Here is a 12,463-nt window from a genome sequence, read left to right on the forward strand (position 1 = left end):
TATCCAAGAAAAGACATCAACCTACCCACATTTAAGAGATTTACCTACTAAAGACTGAACAAATCAAGTGTACTTTTCTACCCCCACCATCCAGAATTGTAACAAAGTACTTCCAAGTTACCATGTAACCCTTTTAGCTCCTGGGGTCTTACCAACTGAGTAAACCTCTCTTCTCATGTAACCTCTCTTCTATTGTTCTAGGATTAGGACAAATAACACTGATCTGTTGCTATGTTTAGTTCTCTAATAAACTCAAAACCATGCTTAGCAGACTTCACCCAAAGAGCTAAAAGAGACCACATATAAGTAGGAGTTTCTTCGTCTTCTTCTTCAGATCTCCTGGATCATAGAAGACAAAGTAAACTACTCGTAGTAATGGAAAAGAACTCTAAAGATCATAGGAGATAAATAGAAACTGCAAATTGGGTTATTTAGCACACACTTCTTTCACACATTTACACTAATAATGCATGTAGCTTGAGCAACTACAAGTACAACAACAGCTATGCCTCAATCCCAAGCAAGTTGGGTTCGGCTGTATGAATCCCCACCTACTTGAGTAATTACAAGTAGAGTAAGTAATTTACAAAGTGCGGAAAGTAGGTAATCTTGTGTGTTCTCAGTTCAATTGTTCGCTGATAACACATGAAATGAGACAAAAGTAATTCTTTTGGTAAGCATATTACATGTTCCTGTAGAAAGTCTTGTCCTGCCAAACATTGTGCATCACCAGTCATTGTTCATCACAAAACCAACCTCACTAGGTAGTCTAAGAATTCCGTCGCAGCAAAATCACCCTCTGCAGAAGTTGAAGCTCTGGCCATCGCTAGATCCTTATTCAAGGAAGAACCATGTTCATAAACTTTCTCTTGGAAAATGCTGACCACCATTTGTTAGGAGTTCCATTAGGTCGATAAGCAACACTTAATAATCTCCCGCTAGTTTCCTCCCTTATTTGCTTCAGATAATTCCTGAATAGTTCTGAGTTCAATGTGACAGCCAGAAAAAAAAAAGTTTCAAAATCCATTAGTCTGAGAGCCAAACAACTACAGAAGAAAAGAAGAAAAAGAACAAGACAACAAAAAGAGAGTAAAAGTTGTCTAATATTGAGTATACATTTTACTGAGGAGATAAAACAAATGCAAAACGGCATCTTGATGTCAATTAAAGTAAGAGACATTGTGTCACAGTCCATATAAGAATAAGATTTTTTTGTAAGTCAGTTGCCAAATACCGCAAAGGTTTCACAAAAGGAAGAGGTGCTGCACCATTTCAATACATCCCACAGAAGTACAGAATTTCATGATAAAGGATGTGTTTAATAATACTCCCTCCGTCCCAATTTATGTGGCACCATTTGATTAGGCACGGAGTTTAAGAAAGAACCGAAGACTTTTGAAATTTGTGGTCCAAAACAAGCCTTAGATAAATGTATGGCTGTAATTCATCTCATAAGGTTAAATTGTTTCTAAATATAAAAAGGTGACATCCTTTTTGGAACAAACTAAAAAGGAAAGTGTGCCACATAAATTGGGACAGAGGGAGTACAAAAATACAATCAAACTATATTTCAAAACGGGCGTGACAGCATAAACGTGCAATATAGCACATCACTTCAAACAAGAATATTAGGGATCGTTTGGTTGGAAACAAGTTATCCTAGGATAACTTATCCTGGGATTAGTTATTCCACCCTCCCACAGGGATAAAATAACACTACAATCCAGGGATAACTAATCCCGAGTTTAGTTATATTTAAGTGAAAAGTGAGGAAAAAAAAGGGAAAAAGAGATAAATGAGAAAACAAAAAATAGTCATTTCACTTTCTAAATCCGATCACTCTGTCAACTTCAGACACCCTAAGCTGGAATTCATTTTCTAGACTAACACACAACAACTCTTTCCTCCCGTCAGATTCCTCCAAAATAACATTTGTTCATATACTTCTGGAACAATTTGAGGCCATAGGAGGTGATTGAAAATATTGAACATGGATGCATGGAACAACTCATTGTGGGATTCTACTGGGTATGTTGTTGTTGTTGGATGCGTGGAACAACTCAGGGGATCTCCAAATTGTTAGCCGCAATTTTCTGTCAATGATCAGCTCATAAGATGACAACTATCCACTGTCTTCTCGGATCACAATGGATGTTGGCAAGTATGTTTCAGCCAGGTGTTCGTTCTTTTTTCCAATAGAAGCCACTGAGGCGCTCAAAGTTGACACTAACAACCATACTTAGGTTCTCCTAATTTCGCCAAAGTACTTTTTCAAATAACGCCACAATTGACAAGCTTTGGACCAACACTACTACAAAGTTTTTTTTTGATAAAGGGATTTTTTTTTTTTTTTGATAAAGAACACTACTACAAAGTTTGTGTAATGATAATCCGGTTTTTCTTTTATAACAGACTACAGTTGTATTAGACAACACCCAAAGGGAACTCAACCTGTATACAAAGTGTACAAAAATCCCAACATATTTAAATCTTTTAAGCCAACTTCTACTGACAATCCTAGCATGGAGAACAGAGACGTTCATACAAGGTCATAACTCTCAAAAAGTGATTGTACAAAGACTAACAAACCCTTCATCAGAGAATACCTTCTGTGAGATTAGAGAGTTCAGATGAGAGGGATTTAAAATGATTTAGGAGAAGATTGAGAGGAGAAAAAAGCACAAGGTCTTGCTGAGTGTTTTTCGAGGCGAGGCTGCATAATTTTGGCAAAAGAGGACAATGGAATAAAATAAAAGTTGCAGTTTTGACAGGGTCTGGATATACAATACTCGGCAAAAGTGATAAAACACATCAAATTCAGTCAAAAATAATGGAGTCCACAAAAGTCTTCTGTTTTGGCCTTTCCTTTTTCTTTTTTGGAAATTGGCATCAGGAAGTTTTCAAACCATCAACCGACATTGACTCATCCCAATCTTTACGAAAGAGATAGCTGATCCCAACTTCTTTTACCCTATTAAAGAAAGTCTTCCCGCTCATATAATCTTTCTCCACTTAGAACCAGATGAAGTGTTGTAAAATGTCAAAGAGGAATCGAGCCATACAAATATACTGTAGTTGAAACTTCCAGAAGAACAACTTGGCACAATTAGACTAGAATATTATGATTGAAGAATTATAAGCAGTGAACTTGTTTGTTTTCATTTTAGAATCTCAAAAAAAAAAAAAAAAAAATGCAAGCAAACTAGCGAACTCAACATCAACCAAAATCATTTATTGGTGGTTTATTCACATAGAAAAAAGAGGGTTGCTTAGTTCATAAGAAAATCTACCTGCTTCTTTTAGAGATTGGGCTGGAGAAAATAAGCCTGGGAACGGGAAACCTGCCTCTCCAGGTACAGGAACATTTTCCAGACCTAGGTTGATGATAGCCTTGGTTCCTTCAGCTAAAGTTCGGCAACCTTCAAGCCTCTTTAAAGCGATATTGATATACAATGTCAAATAGATAAGTAGCTTGTCAGATGAGCTTTTAATATCAAAGTTTTTGAAGAAGACATTTGCTCGGAAGAATGTGATTGCTTCATCGACAATATCGGTTGTATCTGCTCAAAAATAAGATAACCATCACCATAAGAATGTGGAGACATTGTCCTAAGAAAGAAAAGACTAGCAAGACTAACCTTGTTCTGAAACTGGAGCAGGTCCCCTTATATGGCTTTTCAGAGGTAATAAAGGGCATCCACAAGCTTTTCTAATTCCTGCCTCGTCAACAAAGCTGGAGTGATAAACCTGCAATTGAATCAAAATCAGGTTACAGCTCTAAACGGGGCAAACTATTGGGTTTAGACACCCTGTAAAACAAAAAGAATAGTGTGACTAAAATAGAAAGGATAAATTCGTTGGAGTTGAATACAGAAAATCGTTAAGAAAAATAGAGTCCTCATACAACCCTGGACAGCACGATGCACACTATGGAAGATCCCGAACTATCAAAAGAACCATCTACCCATTCCAAGACTAAGAGCGTCCAAGGATTGGACGTCATGAGTTACACGATCTCCAAGAGATAGTTAGAAGATGCTTGGAGAGCCATTTCGAAGATTCAAGCAAAGCATATCATGTTTGAAGGCTCGAGGAGTGCTTCGAAGAGGCTGAAAAAAGAAGCTGGTGGAAAGTGAAGTCCAGCGCGCGGTGAAGGCATTGAGTGTGGATCGGAGGAGCCAAGGCTGGATGCCTTGCACCGAAACACAAAAGTTAAGTGGGCTGGAAATTACGACCCAGCGCGAAGCACTGAACTTGAGGAATTGGTCAAGCGAGACGCACTGGTCTGACAAATTGGGAGGCTTTTCAGTTTTGGGCAATTTTGTCTGTCCTCAAACTTAGGTATTAGCTACATATAAGGATGAACTCATTTTTTAGAGAGGTTTTAACATATTTTGAGATTGATAAACATCTTTCCGAGGTTCGAACGGTCTTTGATCGGACTGAACTTCGAAATTACTTTCAAGCTTGAATCTTGGTGGTAATTCTGTTTACTTTTAAATCTTTATATTTTTTTGGTTCTTTATTGTCGTTCTTGGGGTAATTCTGTTTACTTTTAAATCTTGGTGGTAATTCTGTTTACTTGTAAATCTTTATATTTTTTTGGTTCTTTATTGTCGTTCTTTGGGGATGATTGATTTCATATATCAATTGTTAATATAGACATTAAGTTAGACCTGAGATTAGTTCTGTTCTTCAATTTTGGTTGGAATTTATGTGGTGTTATTTCCATTAATCAATTTATAATCTATTATGCTGCTTGCGTGTATCCAAATCGTATCTAGGTCCCCTGTCTCTAAATCAGTTACTGTGTTGTTTATCGTCATTTGACTATAGACTTTTTTAAATGAGTACAAATCAAAGAAGACTGCAATCCATCGCATACTGTCAAAAACAGATCCTCATTGCCAAGATGTGTTGGAAACAGAATATACCATTTGTCATTTATTTATTTATTTATTTCTCTTTGAAGAAACCAAAGTATAACTCCAAAATAGTGGAATGTTGAACATATGAAATGTAAGCCATGTAGCTCATTTAGTGCACCAAACCATGAAAAGGGGTCCGAGTTCAATTACCAAACGAAAAGAAAAACAGTATGTTTTCGACTTTTCGTCATGTGTGGCTGTTTTCACACTGTCAACTCAGAGAGAGATAATTGTCACCAATGCAATGAAGATATGTAAACAAAAATTGCTTTCCGTACCATTTTCCTTGCCGAAAATTTTGTTTCGTAGCACCAGATGGGAAATTACACTTTCCAGCTGCTAAAACAACAATCTGCAGATGCACTCATCAAGCATCAGATAACTAATAATTGAAAAAGAAAAATTAATTGAAATACAACTAACATGACTCCAGTATAAAAGGACGTCCATCAAAATTTACAATTCACTTCACCTACATCAGATAACTAGCTATGCATCTAAGTAATATTCAAATACTCTTCCATCTAGTCCTACATCTTCTTCCCTCTCTCGCCTTGTTCCTTTTATTTTTCAAGTTTCCAAGACGTGTCCGCCCTTTCATTTCAAATCATTCTGTTCGTGTCATTTTCCGAGGGTCTTTCGGAAACAGCCTCCCTATCTTCCGAGATAGGGGTAAGGTTTGCGTACGCTTTTCCCTCCCCAGACCCCACATTGTGGGATTTCACTGGGTATGTTGTTGTCTGTTCGTGTCATTTTCATGGTGGCTACTGGAGATTATCCATTAAACACAGTGGCAGAGCTAGTTCGCCTACGGGTTCGGCAAAACCCAGTAGCTTTGGCTCAGATCTTGTATTTGTGTTTAAAACTCCACTTAATATGCATACATAATTTATCAAGAACCCAATAAACTGCGTTTTCTAGAATCCAGAACCCATAAACTCAATATCCTAATTTCGCCTTTGATTAAACATAGTTTAGCAAACATAACATCAATTTATAAAAACAGGCTTGCCCTCTTTTGTTACACATTAAAAAGTTCCATCTGTCACCATAAAAACACGAACGTAGGATCATCATTTTCAATTTTAAGTTTTTTTTTTTTTTTTTTTTAAAAAATTGCATAAGCAAGAGCTCCAAACTAGCATTCTTCCGTAATTTTTAAGTGAAATTATGATCATAAGAGTACCAAAAGAGAAAATAGGGAAAGAAAAAAAAATGCAACAGTAAGAGTGAAGGAAAATGAACTTGGAGGGCATAATAGTAATTTTACTCACTGGATTTAGGAGAAGAGAGAGGTAATTGCACCAAGCTTTTGAGATCAAAAGGAAAGGGTAATTTCAGCGGCGAAATATTGAAGAAGAAGTGAATGTGAGAATCAATGGTGACGGTTGTTGAAGATGGGGGGCTTAACTGTGCCAGCTATTGGGCTTTCTCAATTAATTGGACCCAATAGTTTTCTTGTAACCAATTTACACTCATCATCCTCATCGTTTTCGAGAAAATTTCATAAATAGCTATAGCTTACGGCATAATTGTGAGTCGTAGCTATAATTTGTGTATTTAAGAAATGCAGCTACAGTTGTTGTATGAGGCGGAACGGATGTATCATGCAGGTACGTATCAGCTGTATCAGCGAAAGAGTTGTATGAGGTGGCGGGTATCAATTGTATTGGGCGGGTATCAGTTGTATCAGTGCTTATTGTATTAGTTGAAATCGCGCGGCAGAGCTGTATTTAGCGCATATTGTATCAGCTCATACAGTTACGCGTGTGTATATGCGACAAAACACAAAATGTAGCTACGTTTTGTAATTTTTTGAATTTATAGCTATGTCCCGTAAATACAATCTAAATATTTGCCACGTCGCGTAATTTCTCCTTTTCCATACAGCAAGATTTATCTATTAATTAGGTCTTTACAAACAACAAAAGGTGTACTAATTGATCTCTTTATTTTGCAAACGAGCAACTACGTACGCTATAACCAGTTGTATGAATAAGATATGCAAATGTTTATTTCTCTTTCTTCTTCTTTTTTCTCAAATGTTTATTTCTATCTATTTGAATCAATAGGAGATCATATCGTCTTTGTGACTCAGAAATATGCTTATGGCATTTTATGTAAATGTGTTTGTAGCCCATGGCAAGTAGTAATAACCTGACAAGATCAAGTGGGTAATCTGTTATAACAAGTTAAATTGTATTAATAGAGTAATTTTCTTATCAGTTGATATAAGTTAAAATTTTATCTTTATATTGTCCGATGCAGTCATATTTTTATTTGTTGACAATAAAATATTATACTCTTTGTGAAAAATATTTTGTTGCATTTTCATATGGATGTTTGGACTCGTGTCCGATGCTATATGATTTAACGTAACTATGATAATGATTTTGGCAAATTACTTTGCAAATGAGTTCTCTTAGGCACTTTGTATCCAAATGATTCTTTGTTTTGAAATTGATCGAACATAATGGAATTTGCACTATTATTTTGCCAACTTTTTAATGTTCTTAGCGAATAATTAAAGCAATAAACTTTACGTAAAGCAAATATTCTCGAATTCAGACTAGTATTATTTACTCCCCTACGTGGCTATTCTTTTTTTTAATCTAAACATAAATTTTTTATTCATGCATCGGCAAAGAAAAAAAGTCACAAGTTTCATATACAAGCCATGTGGAAAAGCGTTTATTTGGCAAGAAATCCCATATACTAAAGTTTTCGAAAAATTAGCCAGAAACATGACGACATTTATTCCTTTCAATAACAAAAAAAAGGAACTACATATAGCTAGGTTGTCTCCTCAGATGACCAATATATTCACATATGCTATGCATGATCCGAGAGCTGATGATTGTATCAAACTCTATACTATATATCATTACCAATTCTTTCTCATTCAATATAATATGAATTTTCCTCCAACCTTTACGAATGACAATGTGCAAATACTTTTTTAATTAACCACAATAACTTCAGCAATTATTGGCTGATTGAATTAGGCATGAGCATCAATTCCCACCGCACCAATACTTGTTTTATACGTGAAAACAACTTTTTTGTTCTTAGATCTTAATATTCTCAAATTAAGCTCATCCAATTAATTTCTAGGAGTATCACTTTTTGAGTGCTTACTTAAAGATGTTATTGAATTAGGCATGAGCATCAATTCCCACCGCACCAATACTTGTTTTATACGTGAAAACAACTTTTTTGTTCTTAGATCTTAATATTCTCAAATTAAGCTCATCCAATTAATTTCTAGGAGTATCACTTTTTGAGTGCTTACATAAAGATGTTATTGAAACTTTACCTAATTTAATGGATACTCTTCCAACTTATGATCATGGTGTAAGTATTATTAAAGGTGTCCAGAATTAAAAGACTTGTTGAAATACCCTACTTTATAATCCACCAACAATGATGATAATTAATAACCTAATGCCCAAAGAAGGAATAATTCCAAGAATGATTCTAGTATATATGAAAACCTTTGACAATGACATTATCTTGGAAATAATCTTTCCTTAGTTTTTCCTTTTAATTTGTGGTCCTCATTGTCTTAGGAGTAAATCATGATCAGAAAGTTATTTGGCTCCAACCAGTTCAACTTGCTAACAAATTTGGTGCTTTTTTGATTACTTGGTTGATTTTGAATTGAGATATGGATATATTCCACCAAATTTAATAATTCAAAGGGAATGCCTATCTTTTGTTTTTTAAATTCTACTACATTAAATTAAGAAGATTACATAACAATAGTTAGAGCCCGTTCAAAATTAAATAATATGTAAAAACACTGAAATTAATGAAAATTTATACTACTTGTTGGTTTTAGTCAGGAAAAAAACATGAATATTACACTTTATTAATTTTTTTCTTTCTCAACTTTTTGTTGTAGAAACATTCTTATCTTCTAGTAAATTAAAAGACTTAAGGTGGGTAGAAAAGACCTATAGAAGACCTTTAGACCAAATTTATGTGAACCAAAATGAAACATAGTGTGTTTAGTGTAATTCTACAAATCAGTGTGAGGTAGCTGTGTATTAACAAAAAATTATGGGGCAAAATCAATATAATTAGTTAAGAAGACTAATATGAAGACAAGACTTCCTTTTTAATGATAGTGAAATCCAATTCTTGAAAATATCTCAGGTATTAGATTCCAGCACTAGTGGTCCATAACGCCAGCAAATTCATATCTATTTAGGGCCTGTTTGGAAAGCCACCTGGTAATTGGAATTGGTGTAATTACTAGGGTAGTAATTACACACCTAAGAATTACGCAACGTTGTGTAATTACAACGACTTGTTTGTCGTAATGTAATTACGAGTGTAATTACAAGATGTCTTGTTTGTCACAAGTGTAATTACACGATCAGTTTAATTTAAAAATAAAATTTAATTATAAAAAATTTAAAATTAATATTTAAAAAATATTGCCTTTATAAATGATATTAAATTAGTTATTTAATAACACATTGTTTCTTGAAAATATATTAATTAATAATTATATATTTGTAACTAATATTGTAACAAAAATAATTGATATATATTTTTCAAATTAATATTTAATTTAAATTAATTATAAAACTTAAAAGAAGACTTTTTTGTGAGAACGTCATGGATTCGATGTTTGACAAAAAAATAATATTAATAAATATAATGTCATAACATTATTCAAATGTTTGACACAAAATATCCATCAAATGTAAGTGAAAAATAAACAACTTATGCAATGTGAAGGCAAATAACTTAAAGTTGGAATATAACCTAAATTCAAAATCCAAAAGAAAAAGTTCAACATAATACTCTTATGTCAAATTCCAATATTGCATAAATAAGTTCCAACGTAACTTAAGTAAATAATTCAAAAAGAAAGGAAAAATATAAGTTTATAACCTCATTCACAATGAAATTATCACGACCCAATTCGCGAGTCGTGGTGGCACCTACACTATCCCTCCAAGTAGGCGAACCACATTACTAATAGCAAGTTAATTAAGCGAAAAATTAAATAAGAATAACTTATCACGTCTTAAATACTTATCATAACTAGAAATGTCACGACAACCCCCCGAAAATATGGTCAAAGGTACGAGAGCGCTAACATAGTATGGAATAAAAGTACGAAAATACCGAAGCTACATGCCGTCCGTCGAATACGAAAACGAATTAAATAAGAGGAGGGGGTCCTTCGGGGCCACGGATGACCAAGTACCACCCCGAATTGCGAGAGATGTCACCTCGCGTATCGGTACTTGGTGTAGAACCGGAGCTCGGATCGTGCTGCACTCAACAAAAGTGCGAAGAAGAGTAGTCGCACAACACTAATCTACCGTAAAGATCATAGGCCGACAATGATTAGATAACGCATGACGAAGTGGAAACTAACAAGTAGCACATAGAGCAAACGGTATGGTCACATAATATACAAGTAAAGTGTAAAGGAATCATGAAATCAACCAAAACAAATATAATTAACCGATGATCGTCAAATATATGAGTGAGTGAATGCACGCAATGCAACAGGTCACCTCTCTCACTCCACTCGTACACACACGTAAGGCGGCGTGCCTCGAAGCCACGACCGACGGGGAACCCGCGAAGTCCATGTACCACTCGTGCTCTCCGGAAAAACCTCGGAGGCTTCTCAATGACTCTCAATCTCCCAAGAAAGACCTCGGGTCTCTCTTTCACTCTCGATCTCCGCAAAAACCTCGGAGTCTCTCAATCACTTTAGCTCACCATCATCACAAGAATAATGAAGATGTCATGCATTTATATAAGTCTCAACAATATCACCAATATACAATCAACAAATACAAGTCATATAATATTACCATTCCTTTTCATAGCGAGTGAGCTAGTATGTAACGAGATACAACAAAGTGATAATCACAAAAAATTACACATATGGCAACAAGCCCACATAACGCGACGAGCCAACCTAATTGGAATCCACCTCCACTCCGTGCCCGAAGGCCTATATGCTATCCCCGTCACTTTCTACTGACTACATACGATTCTCTAATCGAGTCTAACTAAAAAATAGACCGTAACCTACCTCAATGCCGAGCGCGCCACGAACAATCAAACTAATGTCTTCCTTTGCGTAGCCTCGAACGATCAAAATCTATAAAATATGCGATCTACGTTAGAATACGAATCTAAGGACACCCATATTGCTATATTTATATTTGAAACCCAAAAACGCACCCCAAAAAAAATGGCCTTGGGCCCACGAGGGCAAGATTGGAATTTTCTTGAAAAATAATTTCACCCATTATCTAAGGATCATACATTTTCTTAAAATTGATTAATTTCATCCATAAATGGACTCTCAAATCATTAATTCTCCTTTCCTAGGACTAGGACTCGAAACCTCTAATTTCTTTAAAATCTTAATTGTCAATTTCATATAACTAATATAATAAACCGTCATTCCAAAATAATAATAATAATGTTGGTAGAGTATAAATAAATAAATAAAAACAAAAAGAAAAGAAGAAGAAGAAGAAAAAAAAAAAACAATCCAAAAGTGGTCATTATTGTCGTACGAGTTTTGCACAGAACAAGCAAGTTCCTTGAAATTAATTCTATAATCAAAAGTAGTCATTATTTTAGTACAAAAATTGCACAGAACAAGGAAATTGCATTCCTTGGATTCAATTTTATAATCAAAACTAGTCACTATTGTAGTACAATTTTGCACAGAAAAAGCAAATTCCATTACTTGAAATCAATTCTCTATCATCATGTACATCAATTGTGAATAATCATTTCGCCTTTATTTAAGTGCAAGGACAAAATGTAAAAGAGATTACCTGTTGTTTTCGTAATAGTCACGAAGAAACTGACCCTTTCACTTATTGCCGTCACTTTGTTGCGTCAAAAGTGTTCCTCTCCCCCTTTTTTTTTTTATGCCAGAATTAATAAATTATTTGATACCCTATGCCACTAAGATATATGGGTCATGAGAGGTGGGCTAAGCCCAATAACTTATCCCTATAATTTCTACAATTTACCTATGCACTTAACGATTTGTATAAAGTTCATTCCGTCAATTAATTTATTTACCAACTTAGACCTTATATGTGTGACGCTCATATTTCTATAAATAAACTATTCACACATATTAAATAACTATACTTCAAGAATTACCCGCCAATTAAATCACGATGCCACCAATTCCCGCAAGTCAAGAATACCCTTTAAAACTACGAAAAGGATATTTTAGCGAAAAACGAGTTCGAAATGCTAAATGACCAAACGGGTCGTTACATCAGATACCAATCAAATAATCGCTCGTCCTCGAGCGACACGGGAAAGATATAGAAAAGGCGTACCTGAACTATTGAACATCTGCGGATATCTACTTCGCATATCCGTCTCGTTCAGCGGCTCTCAACCGACGGTTTATCAGGACGAATCATGCACATCTGACCTCGTCTTCACTACGATCCAAGATTGCTACCGGTTTCTTCTCGGCGATGGGGATTCTCGATCTAGTAGGTACCGAATCCCACCGA

The 12,463-nt window shown here is 35.0% G+C and overlaps 1 protein-coding gene across 3 annotated transcripts in view; it reads right to left on the reverse strand.

Moving 5' to 3' along the window:
* Positions 1-405: 405 nt before the first annotated feature.
* The window catches only part of LOC132039866 (actin-related protein 2/3 complex subunit 3), a 14,472-nt gene continuing 2,414 nt past the window's right edge, over positions 406-12,463 (reverse strand). The window contains exons 1-5 of one of the 3 annotated variants that reach the window (XM_059430407.1): positions 6,203-6,253; positions 5,207-5,280; positions 3,639-3,747; positions 3,291-3,560; positions 406-981 (exon numbers count right to left, since the gene is read on the reverse strand). In XM_059430407.1, coding sequence (XP_059286390.1) covers positions 839-981; positions 3,291-3,560; positions 3,639-3,747; positions 5,207-5,209 — 525 coding nt within the window. In that variant the 5' untranslated portion in view covers positions 5,210-5,280; positions 6,203-6,253 and the 3' untranslated portion in view covers positions 406-838. Of the gene's footprint in view, positions 982-3,290; positions 3,561-3,638; positions 3,748-5,206; positions 5,281-6,202; positions 6,254-12,463 lie in introns of those variants that run through there. The other 2 variants (XM_059430405.1, XM_059430406.1) reach the window with 2 other exon arrangements.

The sequence above is a fragment of the Lycium ferocissimum genome, chromosome 12 (genome assembly GCF_029784015.1).
Source record: "Lycium ferocissimum isolate CSIRO_LF1 chromosome 12, AGI_CSIRO_Lferr_CH_V1, whole genome shotgun sequence".
Lineage (NCBI taxonomy): Eukaryota > Viridiplantae > Streptophyta > Magnoliopsida > Solanales > Solanaceae > Lycium > Lycium ferocissimum.